General features: G+C 47.9%; 1 protein-coding gene across 1 annotated transcript; it reads left to right on the top strand.

Moving 5' to 3' along the window:
* The first annotated feature begins 2,109 nt into the window (after positions 1 to 2,109).
* Positions 2,110 to 2,513, top strand: LOC123367192 (60S ribosomal protein L35a-like). Its single transcript, XM_045011271.1, has one exon. It carries the CDS (start codon positions 2,160 to 2,162, stop codon positions 2,490 to 2,492), a length of 333 nt encoding a protein of 110 aa, XP_044867206.1. The 5' UTR covers positions 2,110 to 2,159; the 3' UTR covers positions 2,493 to 2,513.
* Positions 2,514 to 21,897: the final 19,384 nt, after the last annotated feature.

Here is a 21,897-nt window from a genome sequence, read left to right as displayed (position 1 = left end):
GGATGCAGTCCCCCATTCTGTAGGTATGGCCTGCATTCATTGTTCCTAAAAATATGACCTTGCATTTGGCTGTACTTATATGCATTTTGTTTGAATGGACCCAGTTTACCAAGTGATTCAGATTACACTGTATGACTGGCCTACCCGCATCATTATTTACCATTTCACCAATCTTTGTGTCATCTGCAAATTTTATCAGCCGTGATTTTGTATACCAGATCATTGATTAAAACCTTGAATAGCATCAGGCCTAAAACCAATCCCTGAGGAACCCCACCATAAACACCCCAATCAGTGATGATTCCCTGTTGACAACTACTTTTTGAGGTCTGTCAATTAGCCAGTTCTTAATCCATTGAATATGGGCTCTCTTGATATTGTATAGTGATTGTTGTTTAATCAGAATACATGTGGTGCTAAGTCAAATGCCTTACAAAAGTATAAATATATTACATCTGTGCAGTTACCTTTATCAACCAAATTTATAATCTCATCAAAAATATGAAATCAGGTTTGTTTGACAAGGCCTATTTTCCATAAAACCATCTTGACTGGTATTATATTCCTGTCCTTTAATTCTTTATTGGCTGAATCTCTTATCAGCTTTCCAGTATTTTGCTTGGGATGGATATCAGGCTAATTGGCCTATAATTACCCATGTCATCCTGCTTGCCTGTTTTTTTTAATATTAGCACGTTGTTAGCACTCTTCCCATCTTCTGGAATTCTCCTATTATTCCTAGAATTATTAAAAATTAATATCAGTGGGCCAGAAATCTCCTCAGCCAACTCTTTTTAGGACTCATGGGTGCAAGTTATCCAGGCCTGTGGATTTTAAAATGTTTATCCTTGGCAGATGACATTTAACATCCTCCTTTGTTACTAAAGGACTGTAAAGTATTTCATCATCCTCATATGATAAGAATGCATCATCCTGCTTCTCTCAAATGCAGAAGAGAAATTTATTGAACACATCAGCCCTTTCTGCATCATTAACGATTTTGCCATCTCCAGCTAGTAATGGGTCTATACCACTTTTATATTGATTTCTTTTGTTCCTGATATTCCTGATATCCTCTGTCCTTAGCCCTGCACACCCTGCATTTCTGATGACCTTAGCTAGTATCCTGGGACCTGCTATGATTGATCCTGAACTGGTTGTTTTATTATCCACTCCTGTCAGTCCTCACCTCCACAGATTTTGTCCTCAGCATAGATGGTTGCACCTTCAAATTTAGAGATTTGAAGCTGTTGCTCCAATGAGAGATAAACAGAACACAAACCTTCTCTCACAAGGTTACTGAAGGAAATCCAAACATCAAATAAACAATATGTAGCATTGTTCATCATTAAATCCTGCATGGGAACCTTTATATAGTAGTAGAACATAAATGGGGAAAGGGAAGAGAAGAGTATGCTGTGTATTATATTTGAGCAACCTTCATCCAAATCTGACATGTAAGGAGTCACTGAAAAGTCACATTCTAGTCAGCTTCTCAGGGGAAAAAAATCCTAAATGAAAAATTTAAAGCGACGACCCACTATAGCAAAGACAAGAGTTTACAACTACTGTGGGAGAATACTAATCCTATAAATCTACCTCAGAGTATAGCCAAGCAGGACAATATCATCTTTGTGGCACGGGTCCACCAATGGCCTAAACCCTTGTGGGTTGGCCCATGTGGCAAAAGAAAGAAAAGTCAAATACTATGCAAAAATTTCAGAACAGGAGTCAATGCTACTAAATTCTACTACAGCAAAATCAATTTTGTTTCCCTGAAATCTAGAGCAGGGTGAAATTTTTCAGACAAATCATTTATTTGCCAAAATATACAGCTTCGGGAGACCCAAAATTATTGGCAAATTTGACACTAATTTGCCAAATAGTTTCAGCCAAAAAAAATTGGGAAAGAGAGTGTCATTCACAAGGGGATTCTCCAGCTATTCAGAAAATGGCTGGAGGAGGTGGGTTGTCCCCCCGCTCCCAACTTTGAGCCCCGCAGCTAAGGCATTCATCTTCAGTGTAAGAGATGTGGGTTCAATTCCCACCTTTAGCTGATGTAGAACAGAGACTGTAACTTAGGTCTTCTGCCTCTCAACGCCGCCATCTTGGGTCGGAGGCGCGGGGGCCTGCTGGGAGCAGGACTTCAGGATGACACCATGTCTGGGAGACTGTGGTCCAAAGCCATTTTTGCTGGCTATAAGCGTGGCCTCCGAAACCAGAGGGAGCACACTGCCCTTCTGAAAATTGACGGAGTTTATGCCCGTGATGAGACTGAATTCTACTTGGGCAAGAGATGCGCCTATGTATACAAAGCTAAAAACAACACCGTGACTCCTGGTGGGAAGCCCAACAGAACACAAGTGATCTCGGGGAAGATAATGCATGCCCATGGAAACAGTGGCATGGTTTGTGACAAGTTCCGGTCCAACCTTCCTGCTAAGACCATTGGACACAGAATCAGAGTGATGCAGTATCCATCTAGGATCTAAATTTTTATTAAAAATAAAATTCAGAAAAAAAAAAAAAAGAAAAAAAAAGTTAATGCCATAGCCACTGGGCTACAGGATATTCCAGGGCAGGGCCCTCTCAATCTCTGCTGTTGAAGCAATTTCTCTTTGTATAAAATACTTGAATATTCACTGTAGTAGCAAGTGAGTGTGAATAACTCAACAGTCTGGTGACTAGGGCACTGAGTGGGGAGGTTTGAGTCCACTGATGATTTAATTATTTATGCATAGTGGAACAGCTTTGCAAAAGTTGTTGGTCAATTTGCTGAAATATTCTGGAATGGTTCAGTTTGACCGGAACCAAAAACTTTTTCATTTTTTGCAATTGCCAGTAAACCAAAAAATCAGTTTTTCGCTCTGCTCTACTGCAATCAAATTGATTGCTCAAATACTTAATTGCTTATAAAAGAAAACTATGGGGCTGATTCTGCTCTCAACTCTGTTTCATACTAGTGTAACTCCACTTACTTCACTGGAGTTATTCCTGATTTACACTGGTGTAAGTGAAGTCAAAATCAGATCCACAGTCTCTCTCCCAAGGCACCTGTAGTACAAAAGTGCCATCTTAAGTTCTAGAAGTTTATAAAGGAAATCAATAATCATCTAAACATAACTGTCAGTGCAACAGTAAAAATCTTAAACAAAGGAAACTTAAGATAATGCAAATCTTATCAAGATATAAAAGAGTGGGAACAAAGCTAATGACCCTCTGGTGTGGAGGGAAAGTTGGCTTTTTAAAGTGGGTTGGGCTCAGCACCTTTTGTAACTAGTTACCAACTCCCAGGAGTTGGATTTGGGTTTAGGCCTAGGCCCAGCCTGTGGTTGGGTTAGGTGACCAGATATCACATAATAGCCTGGGCAGGGTCTTCCATAAGAGGGAGTCTGCTCTCAGAGCGAGAGGGAGCCCCAGGGCTAGGAAAGGTCCAAAACCTGGCATTTGACTTCCACAGTTTTCCTTAGAGTGGGCTCTGCAGACTGGAGAGAAACCTGGACCCTGATGCCCTGAAACAAGGGGAAGAAGGACAGAAATGTGTGGGGAATCCAGATGGTACCTGGAGTGAAGAAGGACTGGGAAAGAAGCTCTCTCTACCAGCTAGAGGAAAAGACCTGGCTGCAGAGGTGAAAGTAAGCTGGCAAGAGCCAGTACGCCGTGCCAGACCGGACCGGCTTCCCCAGGCTGGCAATTTATAGGGCCCGGGGCTCCCTGCAGCAGCCGGAGCCCAGAGCCCTTTAAATCACCTCCTGAGCCCCGCTGCCGGAGCCCCAGGGTAGCGGCGGCAGGGCTCCGGCAGCGATTTAAAAGGCCTGGAGCACCACTGCAGTAGCGGCAGCCAGAGCCTCGGGCCCTTTAAATCGCCCCTGAGCCCCGGGCTCCCAGCCACCTCTGCAACTGGTAGCTCCGGGGGTGATTTAAATGCCCCAGGGCTCCCAGCTGCAGATGGAGCCCTGGGGCCTTTAAATCTTGATTTAAAAGCCCCGCCTCCTCCAGTTGAGGCCATGCCTCTTCTGGTTGAGACCACGCCCCTGCTCAGGACTCGGGCGTACTGGTAAGTCCTTTAACTTATTTTCACCCCTGCCGGGCTGGAACTACATGCACCAAGGGGTAGAGCAAAAACATTTAGACAGGAATTAGGAGCCCGTGAGGGGCTTGATGGATTCCCGGCCTGTTTACGGAGGCTGGTAATTTCCAGTTCGAAGTTAAATTGTTCCCTTTGTTAGTAAACCAGTCATTGCACAGCACCGGTTGTGACCATTTTGTTTGCCTCTGGAAAGCTGTAACCTGAGGCTGTGGCAGGCTCTGATGCTGAATGAAGTAAGACAGAGCCACAGGTCCTAAGTAAAAACATTCCCAGCAGAGTTCATGTATCAGGCTGTGTCAAAGGCTAAACTTTCAAGCAGTGATTCTGAAATGGATTCCAACTTCCTCATGGTTGCCCAGAAAACCCCTCTGACTCTAATGTGGTCTAGTGCAGTGGTCTCCAAAGTGGGGTGCACAAGACGATCCATTGGGGGGCACGGCAGGAGGAGAGCTGCTGTGGGGGGGAAGGGTGGCTGGAGGAGGGAGGCAACGAGCAAGTGGGGAAGCTGCCCCACTCCCTGCAGGCAGGGCCACCTGGAACACAGGGGCTGCAGGGGCTGCAGGTCCCTGGGCTAAGGGGGCCCTGGGGTCCTGTTCTGCAGCTCTAAAGCCCCTTTCGGAATGCGGCCCTGAGTCCTCTGGCCCGTGGAGGAGCAGGGGCAGCCGCACAGCCAGCGGCAGGAAAGAAGCGGTGCTTTCCCCTTCAAAGCCGGCTGGAGAGAAGCGGCGCTTTGAAGGGGAAAACGGTGCTTCTCTCCGGCTGCTGGCTGTGCGATAGCCCACGCTCCTCCTGAGTCCTCCAGCCCATGCTCGCAGGGCCACATTCTGAAAGAGGCTTTAGAGCTGCAGGCCAGAGCCCCAGGGCCCCCTTAGCCCAGGGCCCTGCAGCCTCTAAAGCCCCTGCATTCCGGGTGGCCCGGGCGGGGAGGGGGAGAAGATGCTCCCAGAATCATGGCCATGGGGGCAGTGCTGCACTGCACAGAGCCATCTGCACACCCCCTGCACCAAACAGGAGCTGCCCTGCACCTCCTGCCTGCCCCAGCCCTGAGCCTCTTCCCACACCCTAACTCCCTCCCAGACCCCGCACCCCGTCCCTGAGCACCCTCCCGCACCCTAACTCCCTCCCACACCCACACCCTGAGTGCCCTCCTGCACCCTAACTCCCTCCCAGATCCCGCACCCCCACTCTGAGCCCCCTCCCACACCCTAACCCTAATCCAGACCTTCGAATTGCCGTATCACAAAGTGTTAAACCAAGATGTTCAGAAATAGTGAAGCATATTCAATCACATTGCTCTCACTAAAAAATTATTAATAATAATTTTTGTGAGATCAAAAAGGTTTGTTGTACCGTTAATAAATAAAATACAATAAACATTATTTTAAAAATATTGTTTATTTCATCTTTATCTCATCCTTTTTTAATTTCTTTTTTTGGTATGTTTTATAATGTACATGCTATATTAGTATAGTAGTACATGTATATAATTTATACATAAATAAATATACATATATTGGGGAGGTGCTAAAAAAATTTTTACCGATAGGGGTGCATGATCAAAAAAGTTTGGCCTGGACTGAAAGTCAAGAAAGGTGGGTTTTATCCAGAGGCTTGCTATGTAACCTTGAGCAGGTCAGTTACCTATCTGTCTGTTTTCCCATCTGTAAAAAGGGGGTGATAACTACCTACATTTGCAAAGTGGTTTGAAATCTATGGATGAAAAGTGCTATACAAGAGCTAAGTATTATTATTACCAGAAGCCATGCTTAAGTTCTGAGTGCAACATGCTAAACTGGAATTGTAAGTCTTGTCAGGGCCAATCGGGGGGGGCCAGGAGGGCCACTTGGCATGGGCCTCAAGCTCAAAGGGGGCCTCAAATTTAGACATTTGTTAATTTTTTGGCGTTTGATAAGTTTTGCAATTTGTTTTTATGCGCATCCCTATCAGACCAAAATGTGACACACTCTCTCAGCTTAGAGCTGCAAATGTAAGCAAATAAGAGCTGTGATTTGGTAAAAGACATAATTTTTTTGTTAACTGATATAGATTTCATCATATTAAACAGTTTAAAATGTTCATAAATATTAATAAAAAATATCAGTTCTGATGGCACAAGAATAGACCATGTGTCGTCATTTTTTATTTTTATTATGGCTAGGGGCCTCAAAAGCTGGAAGTGGCCCAAGCCTCTCTGGACCCGTGAGAGGGCCTGAGACTTGCATCTGTTGTAAAAGCCATTACATCTCTTGACTAAAAGTGCAGAATATTCAGGGTAAATCCCAATTTTCAAATAAAAATAATCAAAAGAGTAATCTCTTTTACAATTGAAAGAAGAGTGCTTCTGCTTGCTAGACTCTTGCAGGTGATTATAGAATCTTCAAATCTGAAATCTTTGTCCCTGGAAGTCTCTTGGTAGAGATTAAAGAGGTTGCCATTCCTCCAGCAAGTTTGAGATCCTGACACCACTGCACTAAGGCCTGGTCTACACTACGAGTTTATATCGAATTTAGCAGCGTTACATCGCATTAACCCTGCACCCGTCTACACAATGAAGCCCTTTATACCTCCCCGACGAGGGGAGTAGCACTGAAATCAGTATTGCCATTTCAGATTAGGGTTAGTGTGGCCGCAATTCAACGGTATTGGCCTCCGGGCGCTATCCCACAGTGCACCATTGTGACTGCTCTGGAAAGCAATCTGAACTCGGATACACTGGCCAGATAGACAGGAAAAGCCCCGCAAACTTTTGAATTTAGTTTCCTGTTTGCCCAGCGTGGAGCACTGATCAGCACGGGTGACCACGCAGTCCCAGAATCAAAAAAAAAGCTCCAGCATGGACCGTACGGGAGATACTGAATCTCATCTCTGTATGGGGAGATGAATCTGTTCTATCAGAACTCCATTCCAAAAGACGAAATGCCAAAGCATTTGAAAAAATCTCCAAGGCTATGATAGACAGAGGCCACAATAGGGACTCAACACAGTGCTGTGTGAAACTTAAGGAGCTGAGACAAGCGTAATGAAAAGGCAAAGAATCAAATGGACGCTCATGGAGGGAGGGAGGGGGGACTGAGGACTCGAGCTATCCCACAGTTCCTGCACTCTCCAAAAACCATTTGCATTCTTGGCCGAGCTCCCAAACGCTGAAGGGTCAAAAACATTGTCGCAGGTGGTTCAGGGTATATGTCATCAGCCCCCCACCCCCCCCACCCCCCGTGAAAGGGTAAAAAATCATTTCTCGCCTTTTTCAATGTTGCCGTATGTCTGCTGGATGCTGCTGGCAGATGCGGTGCTGCAGCGCTACACAGCAGCATTCTCTTCCCTTCCTGATGGCAGACGGTGCAATATGACTGGTATCCGTCATCATCATCCCATGAGTGCTCCTGGCTGGCCTCAGTGAGGTCGGCCGGGGGCGCCTGGGCAAAAATGGGAATGACTCCCGGTCATTCCCTTCTTTAAGCTTTGTCTAATGGAGATTCAGTCCTGCCTGGAATATCATAGCAGCTGGAGGCTGCCTTCCCTCCCCCTCTCCCCTTTTATTTCTGCTTGCAGAGGCAATAAAGTCAGTGTTGTTTCTTATTCATGCATTCTTTATTACTTCATCACACAAATGGGGGGATAACTGCCTCTGTAGCCCAGGAGGGGTGTGGGAGGAGGGAAGCAACGGGTGGGGTTGTTGCAGGGGCACCCCCTAGAATGGCATGTCTGGGGCTCTGACCCGGAGCAGCTGTTTGCCTCTCTGGTTCTTTAGTAGACTTGCCTGACATTCTAGGCAGGACTGACTCTCCATTAGACAAAACTTAAAGAAGGGGATGACCTGGGGAGTCATTCCCATTTTTGTCCATGCGCCCCCAGCCGACCTCACCGAGGCCAGTCAGGAGCACCCATGACAGCAGCAAACGGTACAATATGACTGGTAACCGTCTCTGCTAACTTGCAAAGGCAAGGGGATGCTGCTGTGTAGCGCTGCAGTACCGCGTCTGTCAGCAGCATCCAGTAGACATACGGTGACAGTGAAAAAAGGCTAAACGGGCTCCATGGTTGCTGTGCTATGGCGTCTGCCAGGGCAATCCAGGGGAAAGGGCGCAAAATGATTGTCTGCCTTTGCTTTCACGGAGGGAGGATTGACTGACGACATTTACCCAGAATCACCCGCGACACTGTTTTTGCCCCATCATGCATTGTGATCTCAACCCAGAATTCCAATGGGTGGGGGAAACTGCGGGAACTATGGGATAGCTATGGGATAGCTACCCACAGAGCAACGCTCCGGAAATCGACGCTAGCCTCGGTACATTGACGCACACCGCCGAATTAATGTGCTTAGTGTGGTCGCATGCACTCGACTTTATACAATCTTTTTCCAAAAACCGGTTTCTGTAAAATCAGAATAATCCTGTAGTGTAGACATACCCTAAGACTTCAAGTTTCCTGGATTCAGCATTGTCTAGGAGTGAAACAGTGCTTAGATTCCTAATTCACAAGTTAATCCTTCATATACAGCATTGTTTTGCCTTCCTTGAGATAGTTAGATGTGCCATCCTGCCCTGTGGGGCAAATTTACAGCTGTCATCTTTTATTCATCCTCCTGTAGTCTCTGCAAAAAGGATTCTTCTTAGCAATAGCAGACACAGAGTCTCACCTCTTCTACACTATGGCCATACTCTACATAACAGCTCTTTTGAGATTAAATAGAACTGTCTCTCAGCTGGGAGAATTCAAAATAGCAACAGCCACTCCCACTGAAGATTCTAACTTCAGCAGAGCTTCTTTTTTAGGAGCAAAATAAGTGTCCTAAGTGGCAGCTGCAACTTGTTGTTGGGCATTTTCAGTCCTTGGCATCTTCACTTGCCTATCCCAGCTCCCATCAGGCTTTCAGGAAGAAGAAAGAGAAAATCTATTCAGATACCTTGTGAGGCGCTCAGCAGCACGTCAGTGCTCCAGAACTTGCAGGGCTGCCCCACTGTCCCCACACTCTTGTTTTTAATTATAATAATATGTATTCTACTGTGACTTACTCTTATTTTTTTTGCCAAAGACTTGCAGTGACATCAGTATTACGTAGTAGTTCAAATAAGGCACTAATGCATTGGGGATAGTTAGAAGATGCAGTGCTTCAGTGGTAACTCCTGAAAGTGGTGTGCTTCAGGTAGCACAATGTCTCCAGGAACTCCAGGGGAGCACTGCTGCTGCGCTATCTTGGAGAGGGTGCTGTGTATGTTCCCCATCCCCCATCCCAGCATTGCTGACTGGGGTAAGGGCAGGGGGCTCTTTTCCAAGCTTTCTGATACCCCAAGAAATGACACTAATGTTTCTGCCACTCCCTGCATGAAGAGGAATGCAAGGAGTGCCATTAAAATGAGCTGTAGAGAGTACATGAAGCACAAAAAAGTAGGCACACCATGATGGCCACATAACTTCTGAGACAGGCTTCCTTCTAATGAGCTGTTGGAAGAACCAGGTGACTCTGCCTCAGCACTTTATAGAAGACAACATTGACATGGAACCCGTGGGAGCAGGGGCGGCTCCAGACCCCAGCACGCCAAGCGCGTGCTTGGGGCGGCATGCTGCGGGGGGCGCTCTGCCGGTCGCCGGGAGGGCGGCAGGCGGCTCCGGTGGACCTCCCGCAGGCGTGCCTGCGGAGGGTCCTCTGGTCCTGCGTGGCTTCGGTGGAGCCGCGTGACCAGCGGACCCTCCGCAGGCACTCCTGCGGGAGGTCCACCGGAGCCGCAGGACTGGCGACAGGCAGAGCGCCTCCCGCGGCATGCCGCCCTGCTTGGGTCGGCGAAATGTCTAGAGCCGCCCCTGCGTGGGAGCCCTGTGCATCTGCAATCAAAGAGCAGAGAGAGTGGATTTGGGGGCATCCTCTCCCTTTCCAGCCTAGATCCACAAGTAGCAAAATCTATGGTGACAGGGAGCCCTGAGTCATCTGGAGCAGACAGAATGCTTCCAGACAGCTGGAAAACACATTGTACTGCCAGAGCCACATAAGCCAATTCTAACTTGGTCAGCATTACCTTACGCATGATTTAGTAATATTTTGTATGCTGCTTTCTGATGTGAGCAGGCTGCACTGGACAATTGCTTTCAAACTCTGCTCTCCTTTCGATTGCCTCTGCTCTTCCTTCCCCTTAACCCCACCATCACTGTTGGAGCACAGGGACTGATGGCACCTACATAGGGAACATGCCTCATAACAAGGGCCGGATTTACACCTAACGCCCCTAGGCACAGCATCTTCAGCGCCCCCCCTCCCGCCGCCTCCCATAGGGCCTTGCCTGGAGCCCCTCTCCCACATCCCCATGTGCCCCCCAGCAGTTCTGCGTGGCCCACTCTGCCTCCTAACCTAGTTCCAAGAAGGCTGCTGTGATTTTTTTCACTTGAGGAAAAAATGCACCCGCCACCCTCCTGCTCCCTGTTTGCCACTGCCGGCCACACGAGTCAGCCTCAGCTAGCTCAGGTGGGCAAAAGGCAGACCTGCAGCACATTTTCTGCAGAAAATAAATTCTGCCTCCCTCAGGGTATGTCTACACTACAGAATTATTCCGATTTTACAGAAACCGGTATTTGGAAACAGATTGTACTCTGGGTCAGTCAATCCTCCCTCTGTGAAAGCAACAGCAGACAATCATTTCGCGCTCTTTTCCCTGGATTGCCCTGGCAGATGCCGTAGCATGGCAACCGTGGAGCCCGTTTAGCCTTTTTTCACTGTCACTGTATGTGTACTGGATGCTGCTGACAGACGCAGTACTGCAGTGCTACACAGGAGCAGTCACTTGCCTTTGCAAGTTAGCAGAGACGGTTACCAATCCTATTGTACCGTCTGCTGCTTTGGAAATTGGCGATGACAGTTACTAGTCCTATTGTACCATCTGCTGCTGTCATGGGTGCTCCTGGTTGGCCTCGGTGAGGTTGGCCAGGGGCGCATGGACAAAAATGGGAATGACTCCCCAGGTCATTCCCTTCTTTACGTTTTGTCTAAAGGTAGAGTCAGTCCTGCCTAGAATATCGGGCAAGCCTGCTAAAGAACCAGAGAGGACAGCCGTTCCAGGTCAGAACCCCAGACATCCCACAGAAATGATGAGCTGCATGCCATTCTAGGGGGTGCCCCTGCAACAACCCCACCCATTGCTTCCCTCCTCCTACACCCCTCCTGGGCTACCATGGCAGTTATCCCCCCATTTGTGTGATGAAGTAATATAGAATGCATGAATAAGAAACACTGACTTTATTGAGATAAAACGGGGGGGAGGCAGCCTCCAGCTGCTATGATATTCGAGGCAGGACTGAATCTCCATTAGACATTAAACGGGGTGGGGAGAGGAGCGCAGCCTCCAGCTGCTATGATATTCCAGCCAGGACTGAATCTCCAGGAGACAAAGCTTAAAGAATGGAATGACCAGGAGTCATTCCCATTTTTGGCCAGGCGCCCCCGGCCGACCTCACTGAGGCCAGCCAGGAGCACTCACAGGATGATGAGGACGGTTATCCAGCCTATTGCACCATCTGCCATCAGGAAGGGAAGGAGAGGGGATGCTGCTGTTCAGCGCTGCAGCACTGCGTCTACCAGCAGCATCCAGTAGACATATGGCGACATTGAAAAAAGGCGAGAAACGATTTTTTTCCCTTTTCTTTCATGGGGCGGGGGGGAAGGGAGAGATTGACGACATATACCCTGAACCACCCACAACAATGTTTTTGACCCTTCAGGCATTGGGAGCTCAGCCAAGAATGCAAATGGTTTTCGGAGACTGCGGGGACTGTGGGATAGCTCGAGTCCTCAGTCCCCCCTCCCTCCATGAGCATCCATTTGATTCTTTGGCTTTCCATTACATTTGTCACGCAGCACTGTGTTGAGTCCCTGCTGTGGCCTCTGTCTATCATAGCCTTGGAGATTTTTTCAAAAAAAAATTTCATCTATTGGAACGGAGTTCTGATAGAACCGATTCATCTCCCCATACAGAGATCAGCTTTAGTATCTCCCGTACGGTCCATGCTGGAGCTCTTTTTTGATTCTGGGACTGCATGGTCACCCATGCTGATCAGCGCTCCACGCTGGGCAAACAGGAAATGAAATTCAAAAGTTTGCGGGGCTTTTCCTGTCTACCTGGCCGGTGCATCCGAGTTCAGATTGCTGTCCAGAGCGGTCACAATGGTCCACTGTGGGATAGCGCCCGGAGGCTTGGGCCACTTCCAGCTTTTGAGGCCCCTAGCCATAATAAAAATAAAAAATGATGACACATGGTCTATTCTTGTGCCATCAGAACTGAAATTTTTTATTAATATTTAATACCGTCAAATTGCGGCCACACTAACCCTAATCCGAAATGGCAATACCAATTTCAGCGCTACTCCCCTCGTCAGGGAGGATTACAGATACCGGTATTAAGAGTCCTTTATATCGATATAAAGGGCTTCATTGTGTGGACGAGTGCAGGGTTAATGTGGTTTAACGCTGCTAAATTCGATATAAACTCGTAGTGTAGACCAGGCCTCAGACAAGAATTCTGCGCGTGCTGCAAACGTCACATGGGAGGAGGGCACGACGTGAGACAAGCAACACATGGAGCAGATCAGGAGGCTTCCTCCCTCCCGAGAACTCCCAAGCAGTGAAGCCAGCAGCAGCAGGGCAGAAGAATAGCCCAAAATAACGCAACTCGCAACTGCTAAAAAAAAAAAAACCCTGGCAACTGACAGCTAAAAATAGTCCAACTGTGCTAGAATCACATACTTGGCAATTTCTGAGCACACCCAGCGCCCGTAGGCATGTGCCTGCTGTGCCTACTTGGAAATTCAGCCCTGCTCATAACTGCCTTTCTTCGCCTAATGATCTTACTATCTTGACTCTTCTCTATCCACCCCCGATGCTGCCCAAAGGAGGTAACTGTCTGTCTGCTCTTCAAAACTGTATAATCATTCTAACATGAGGTACATTTAAATAGTCTTACTAGCAGATATACTTATCTTTATTTGGTCTCATATCTTTTTACTATTTATGGTTCTTCTGAGATGCCTGGCTGTTTCCATTACTGCGAAGTCATAAGTTTTGTAACTTTATTCAAATACACAATATTTTCCTGTCCCTTTCCTCTGTTTTCCTTGATTAAATCTGACCCCAAAAGTTAAGCTTTCTCTAAGGACATAGTAAACATGACTATTCTGTAATATGAGTGCCTGAAGATCAAAATAAAGAGACTTGTGGCTACATGGAAAATCCTAAGAGACAGACCATTTTAAATTATGTCTTCATAAAACTCCAGTGCCTGAGCGAAAGCTATTACAGTACTATATACAATTTGTAAATTAGATTGGCACTGCTTTTCCCTGATAAGAAATCCTCCCTGGCCTGAAGTTGAAATTTTACCCACTTCTGCACCGTCTGTACAATACACTGTAGTTAAAACAGGCAGTGCTTAACATGTTTTTTGAAAAAGAAAAGCATTCATCTGCCTATGCAATGGAGCCTTGCAATGGAGCCTTGTTCATGATGTGTAACTACACAACTGCACAGAGCTCTTCTTAAGGTGAGACCAACAGGATACAAGACAACACAGCAACAATTTCACATTTTCTCTGGCCCAGGAAAGACTCAAATATGCAATCCTTTTTTCCAATTAGAACTTTAAATGAAACAGTGCCACCTGCTGCTCTATCTAAGGTATGTCAATAAAGTATGTCTTTTTAGTCTTATGTAGAAGTATAATGCAATTGTGATAGGAAACCTTAAATATGAATGATGTTAAATAATCTTCACGGCATTACAAAGAAATAGACAGAAAAATGTGGAAACTAAAATATCTTGTGCCAACAATGGATCCAGGTGTACCTAACCAGGGGTGACAGAAGACCTGAAGAAGAGCTCTACGTGGCTAAAAAGCCTGTCTCTCTCACCAACAGAAGTTGGTCCAATAAAAGATATTATCTCACTCACCTTGTCTCTCTAATATCCTGAGACTGACACAGCTATAACTACACTGCATATGTAACACCGACAGACTCCGGTCGTCGGCAGGCAGGATCAAACCTCTGGAGCTAAATACATGAGCCTCTACTGAATAAGCTAAAAGCCAACTGCTTCTTAGCTAAGGCTGTAGAGCAGACTCATTTAACTCTCTCTAAGTGGTTTTGGTGCCACTAGATGAGACAGAACACCACACCCAGAAGGTGTGTGGGTTACATACTTCCCCTAGCTGAGGAAGCACGTCCCAAACTTCAGAGACTTCCCAGTGGAAATTCCGGATGAGCCCCCACTTGTAACACTGACAGACCCCGGTCATCAGCAGGAGAGATTGAACTTGGGACCAGGGGCAGCTCTAGACATTTTGCCGCCCCAAGCACAGCGGCATGCCGCGGGGGGCGCTCTGCTGGTCGCTGGTCCCGCGGCTCTGGTGGACCTCCCACAGGCATGCCTGCAGAGGGTCCGCTGGTCCTGCGGCTCCACCGAATCTGCGGGACTAGCGGACCCACCGCAGGCACACTTGCGGGTGGTCCACCGGAGCCGTGGACCAGAGGACCCTCCGCTGGCTGCCTGCCGCCATCCCGGCGACCGGCAGAGTACCCCCTGCGGCTTGCCGCCCCAAGCACGCGCTTGGCGTGCTGGGGCCTGGAGCCGCCCCTGCTTGGGACCTCTGGAGCTAAATACATGAGCCGCTACTGAATAAGCTAAAAGCCAACTGCTCCTTAACTAAAGCTGTAGAGCAGACTCATTTAACTCTCTCTAATGCCTGGTCTACACTGGGGGGCGGGGAGGGGGATATTCGATATAAGTTACACAACTTCAGCTATGTGAATAAGGTAGCTGAAGTCGACGTACTTAGATCTACTTACTGCGGTGTCTTCACTGCGGTAAGTCAACAGCTGACGCTCTCCCGTCAACTCCACCTGCTCCTCTCACCCTGGTGGAGTACCGGAGTCAATGGGAGAGTGTTCGGCGGTGGATTTATTGCATCTAGACTAGACGCAATAAATTGAACCCCACTGGATCAATCACTACTCGTCGATCCAGCAGGTAATGTAGACATGCCCTAAGTGGTCTCGATGCCACTAGATGGGACAGAGCACCATACCCAGAAGGTGTGTGGGTTACACATGCATGGAAGATAGATGTTAGTCATGTTGCTTAATCTATTACTGGAGAGCAGCCACATACTATGGTGATGAAGGCAATATAAGAATCTGAACAGAATAGAAACCTTCCCACTCTCTTTGAATTTATTTTCTTGACTGGCACACAAGTTTAATGTGTCTCATGAGATACTATTGTATTTACATATTCGAGTTTGTAAATGGTGCCCAACCCAGTGGTCCAATAATAATTAGTGGTCTTCAACCATATTAAAAAAAAAGTGTTAATATGTCATGTAAATAGCTGTAGTGGTTATTCATGAGTCAACCAAATACCTACCCAGATAAAAGTCTTTTACTCTGACCTTAAACTCATCAAACTCAGGTTCTGGCAGACCACTAGTAAGAGCGCTAATGGGAATGCCCTGCCACTGCTCCTGGACAATTCAGCTCAAGAAACTCACAATAGGAAACAACTCAGTCTCAACTGCAACAAATGCACCTTTTAGGGCTTTTTAGAGCATAACCAATATTTTTAACTGCATCCAGAAGCAAATGAGTAGCCTTTACAGATCACTGATACAGTGTGTTCATAACTTGTTCCTACTTAGGAGGTGAGCACTATATACAAGTGCATACTGGCAACAATGTGGACTTGTCACGGGTTGCAGGCCCCTTTAGGGGAGTCTGGGCTCAACCTACCCATGTTGAGCTAACTTAAAGGGAAGGAGCTTATTTAGGCAGCTAATTGAGTAACAAGCCCCTGGGCCTGCTAAAGGCCATTGGGGCTCAGTTGGAGGATAGTGGTGCTGCTCACAGAAAGAGAAGCTCTGTAAAGGAAGAGGAGCTCCAGAAACCAAAGGCTCCAAGGATGAGAGCTGTGCAGCTCTTGAGCCCAAGGGGAGACATGGGTTTTTTCTTCACCTTTATCTGTATTTATTAAAGTACAACCCAGGCAAGGGAATTTTGTCTTATATGCTATTGGACTATGGCAGCACTATGGCACTAGGGGGTGCTACAGGGCAGGCGTGCATTGTGCAGGAACAATCAACAGTCTAATGCTTTCCTAGCATGATGATTGGTCTCCCTAAATAAACTGACAGGAAGGATTCTATAACTATAGAAATACAATTGCTCCTCTTGTCCTAAGCACAAGTTCAAGAACAAATCCCAAATGTGTTTCTAGTTTGCTTCATGCTCTTGGACTACTCTAACACCAATGTGGAACAGAATTGTTGTTATTCCACTGACACTTGCAAGCTCAACTTTGTATGTGATGATGCAGTTGGCAGCAATATCAGGATTGTTCTGATTCACCCTGCACTTGCTAGTGCTGCAGATCTTCCAGGCAGTTATTTTTTACATAGCTATGAAGGTAAGGGCATTGGACAGCCGGCAGAGCAGGATGTTCTAAAAGGATTACCAATATGGGGTCATTAGTCTGACTCAGCAGCACTCCAGCCTTGCAAAGGGCACAGAAGAACAGATGTGGTCTCATCAGCTTCCTCTTGCAATCTGCAGTCTTGTGTGATGTATTCAGCCACAGGTTTCTGAGCAAGCTCTTTTTCGCTTCCAAAGGGGAGAAGTGTGGCTCATGCATTTTCATGATCTCATGCTATTTTCTTATCCATTTGAAATTGTGCAACTTTGGCAAGCAAAGTGACTTGCTCCAGTCAGATTTTTATAAAGCCTGAGAGGTTTGGGGCACAGTCCTCTAAAAGGTTTTTTGGGTTGTGTTGGTGTATTTTTTTTGTCTACCCCTGAAATTTAAATCTTAATAGTCACAATTTTTCTTCAATAAGGATTACTCTCATATTTGCATACATATTTCAATGTTCACAAAGAGCCTAATTTTCTGAAGTGCTTATCACCCACAACTCCCATTGGGCTATATACACCCCTGTAATAAATATGCTGAAATCAATGGAATTGTGCAGCTTTATGCCATTGATGTATTTTGCCCCTAGTCTTCAGTGGGAGCTGTGGATGCTAAACATCTTTCAGGATCAAGCCTACAGCTCTAAAATATAAAAGAAAGAAATGACAGCACCCGATTATGCCACCTTTACTCATGTGGAATAGTAATTTGCGGTGTACATAGTCCCAGTGATTTCAGTGTGATTACTTTCATAAGGTACTACTCACTTACTGAGGCCCCATAAGATTGTGTGCTTGTGCTGAGCAGAGGGAGATATAAAGAACCTTTCTCACCCAATTAGATCTTTCAAAGCTGAACAAGGTATCAGGTACCTATACCATTGGGTTGCCAACCATGGGCAGCGGATATAATAGGCCTGGGGAGGTTAAGCCTCCCCAAACAGGATGTGGCACACCTCCCTTTAAAGATGCGCCACCGGCCTGCTGCCTTTGGCTCCACCTTGAGGTCCCACTCCCATGTCCCGCTCTTACCCCATAGCCCCACCCACACTGCTCCTCTTCCCATCCCCACTCTGTCTCTTCCCCAAAGAGCCACTTCCTGCCCACCGCTTGCACTTCTCCACCCCTTTCCCCCACAGCCCCACCCACCCACCTCTTGTGCCTCTTCATCCCCTGAGAGGCCTAGGCATTGGCAGGGGAGTCTTGGGAGGGGTGAGCGGGGAGGGGCCTTGGGGCGGAACAGGGGGTGAGGAGCCACAGTCCAGGCACCGGTGCCCCCCCACACTTCTAGGTGCTTCTAGTGCTTGGGCCCAGCCTCCCCAAATGTGGGAGTCATGCACCCGTGTTGCCAACAGTACTATTAGAACAGGGGTAGGCGAACTACCCGTCAGGTCTTTGGATCCAGCTGGCGGAATTGCCACCCCCGTGGCCTGCGGGTCCCACACTGCTCCTGGAAGCGGCCGGCACCACGTCCCTGCAGCCCCTGGGGTGGGGGAGGGGAGGCAAAGGGTTCCGCGTGCTGCCCTCACCTGCAGGCACCGCTCCCCACAGCTCCCATTGGCCGGGAATGGGGAACCGTGGCCAATGGGAGCTTCAGAGGAGGTACCCACAAGCGAGGGCAACGCGCAGAGCCCTGTGCCTCCCCTCCCCCAGGGGCCGCAGAGACGTGGTGCCAGCCACTTCCAGGAGTGACGCAGGACCAGGGCAGGCACAGAGCCTGCCCTGGCCCTGCTGCGCGCCGCTGCCACCCTGGAGCTGGTCCAGGTAAGCGGCACCAGGCCAGAGCCTGCACCCTGAACTCCTCCTGCACCCTAAATCCCTACCCCAGCCCTACATTCATGGCCCTGCATGCAATTTCCTCACCCAGATGTGGCCCTCGGGCCAAAAAGTTTGCCCACACCTGTATTAGAAGGAACGTCTTTATTTCTTCATCTCTGTACAACAAGATCGGGAGTTGCTGAGTGCTGCAAAAAAGCAACAAGAAGTACACCCTGGTGAATGCAGGGGAGTACTGCTTATTATTATTATTAATAATGATGATAATAATAATAATTAATGTTGGGAGGAGGAGGGATGGGAGTGCTAAGAAAACAGTCCCTTATTTTTTAAATTAATTTTGAAGCCCTATCTACAAAACACATTCCTTAGTGCAGCCAAATTCTGACTCAAAAGGTATTGTGTGGGGGAGTGAGTGGAGGGTATGGAGAGTCAGAAGAAGCTGCCACAGAAGGAGGAAGGTAGCAGTGTGACCTGCCTTTCCCTCGACCTATGGAAAGAGATTGAAGGCCACAGCAGGGCTGTGCTAAGGGAGGTTCAAACAGTTCCAGTGGAACAAGCCCTGGGGCCCTTTTGGAGGGGAGGGTTATTTCTTGCTATTTCCTTCTGTCATGGGGCCCTAGCCTTCTCTATTTAGTGCCACAAATTGACCATTTGGAAGCTCCCGCTTAGTACCCTGAATGATGTATGCAGCAGCCTCTGCTTAGTGCTTTATAGATGTCACTGATATTCACCCCAAAACAGCGGAGTGTCTCTCTGCAGGTGGGACTACAGTGAGATTCAGTGAGGTTGGAGTCTCTCTGGGACTAGAGGCACAGTGACAGCGGGGATGAGGAAGGGGGTCTCTGAGTCCCTAGGCCTGTGCCAAGTAGGGTGACCAGGTGTGCGGTTTTCAACCAGAACACCCGGTTGAAAAGGGATCCTGGTGGCTCCGGTCAGCACCACTGACTGGGCCATTGACTGTCCGATTGGCGGCGCTGTGCAGTGGGGCTGGCAGGCTCCCTGCTAGCCTCCATACCACATAGCTCCCAGGAAGCAGTTGGCATGTCCCCCCTCCAGCTCCTACACATACTGGCAGCCATGGGGCTCCACGCCCTGCCCCCGCCCCAAGCGCCACGACCGCAGTTCCCATTGGCCAGGAACCACAGCCAATGGGAGCTGCAGGGGCAGCGCCTGCAGATAGGGCAGCGTACAGAGCCCCCTGGCTGCATCTCTGCCTAGGAGCCGAAGTGGGGACATGCCAACTGCTTCTGGAAGCTGCTTGAGGTAAGCGCCCCCTGGAGCCTGCACCCCTGAACCCCTATCGGGCCTCACCCCCATGGCCCAGCCCCAGCTCTGATCCCACTCCTGCCCTCTGAACCCCTCAGTCCCAGCCCAGAGCACCCTCCTATACCCCAAACCCCTCATCCCCAGCCCCAACCCAGAGTCTGCACCCCCAGCCAGAGAGCTCACACACCCCTGCACCGCAACCCCCTGCCCCAGCCCAGAGCCCCCTCCTGCAGTCCAAATCCCTCATCCCTGGCCCCACACCAGAGCCCGCACCCCCAGCCGGAGCCCTCACCCCCTCCCACACCCCAGCTCCCTGAGCCAGCCAGGCAAAAATGAGCAAGTTAGTGAGAGGGGAGAGCGAGCGATGTGGGGGGGATGGAGTGAGTGGGGGAGGGCCTCCAAGAAGGGGTAGAGCATGGGCAGGGTCTCTGAGGAAGGGCAGGGCAAGGGCAGGCAAGGGTGTTTGGTTTTATGTGAGTAGGAAGTTGGCAACCCTAGTGCCACATAGGGTGGCCAACACTATATTTCAAAAATAAGGGACTGTTTTCTTAGCACCCCTGCACCACTCCTTCTCCCAATACTATTATTATAATTATTATTATTAATAATAATACTAATAATAAATAATAAAAAACAGTACTCACCAACATTCACCAGGGCATATTTCTTGTTGCTTTTTGCAGCACTCAGCAGCTCCCGGTCTTGTTGTACGGAGATGAAGAAATAATGGATGTCCCTTGTCATTCAGAATTCTTGGCAACCCTGTCTTTGCTCTCCTGGCTCTGTCCCTCTGTGCTGGCCTCGTACATGCTGGCCTTGCTCAGGGCCTGGCTCAGAGACTGTCCCATGGTGCTAGGCAGCTGTCACAGGAAGGTCAATGTCCCCTGCAGCTTCTACCGGCCCCTCCCCAGCTTCCAGGCTGCACTGCGCCCCCACCCCCACTCCAAGCTGCTACCTCTGTTGCTTCACAGGCATCACCCATTCCCTATGTGCAGAGGGATGGGACAATGGGCAGTGGAGAAGGAGCTCAGGGAGTTGTATGAGGCAACAGCTCTAGAAGAAGTTCTGTATGGGCTTCAGCAACCCTTCTTGCGCTTAAAAAATAATAATAATTGGGGGGGTCATCACTCTCCCACACTTGACCTCCCCACTTTAAGCACCGGCTATGGCTCTGAATTTCACTGAGATATTATGACCTTTCATCTGATTTCTCTCAGTTTCCAGGACTTAGTTAGTTCTTCCACATGCTACCACCATCATTCCAAACCTCAGAATCCTTGGTGAAGAATTTTGTAGGTGAATTTTTATAGTCAACTGTGACTTCCACCCTAAGTGCCTACAAGCACGAATGGTGCTCAAAAGTGCAAGCTGCAGTAAGCCCACAAAAAACAGAATCAGAAAAATGTGAGTGATCTACAAAGTTTCTTGAAAGTGAGAAATTTGACCATGTTCCTAGTGAACAACCTGCAGATGGTTCTGCTACTCACACTTCTGAGCCTTCCTTAGCAAGTGAGGATGTTGATTTGGGTTTGTCAGTCTTGTTGGGTGCCAAAATCTGATTCTGGCACAAAACTTGGTGCTGAATTGTTGGGTCCTGGTGTCTCTGATTCCAGGACAGAGAGTGGTCTGTTGGATGCTAGTGCAATAGTCATGGACGTGCATGCAAAAAAACTTCAAAAACAGACTCCAACGAGAGACTGCTGAATTGGAATTAATTTGCAAAATGGACACCATTAAATTAGACTTGAATAAAGACTAGGAGTGGATGGGTCATTACACAAAGTAAAACTATTTCCCCATGTTTATTTCCCCACACACACACACACTGTTCCTCACAACTTCTTGTCAACTGCTGCAAATGGACCATTTTGATTACCACTACAAAAAGTTTTTTTCTCTCTTGGTAATAGCACACTTTAACTGATAACTCTCCTTAGAGTGTGTACGGTAACATCCATTGTTTCATGTTCTCTGTGTGTATATATATATCTTCCTACTGTATTTTCCACTCCATGCATCCGATGAAGTGGGCTGTAGCCCACAAAAGCTTATGCTCAAATAAATGTGTTAGTCTCTAAGGTGCCACAAGTACTCCTGTTCCTTTTGTGGATACAGACTAACACAGCTGCTACTCTGAAACCTATTGAAAGTATGTGGCAGAATTTTGACTTAGACAAAACAGATCCGGCTACCTGACCACAAATGATGGATTCTGTTTTCTTGGTTTTTGCTAGAAAACAATCTAAGGCTATGTCTACACTACCACTTTTGTTGGTATAACGTATGTTGCTTGGGGTGTGAAAAAAAATCCCCCTGAGCAA

The sequence above is a fragment of the Mauremys mutica genome, chromosome 3, assembly GCF_020497125.1.
Source record: "Mauremys mutica isolate MM-2020 ecotype Southern chromosome 3, ASM2049712v1, whole genome shotgun sequence".
NCBI classification, from domain to species: domain Eukaryota; kingdom Metazoa; phylum Chordata; order Testudines; family Geoemydidae; genus Mauremys; species Mauremys mutica.
This window is presented reverse-complemented; position numbering and strand designations above follow the sequence as displayed.

Coding starts and splice junctions, on each gene's coding strand:
- LOC123367192 (XM_045011271.1), top strand. CDS start 2,160: ATGTCTGGGAGACTGTGGTCCAAAGCCATTTTTGCTGGCTATAAGCGT.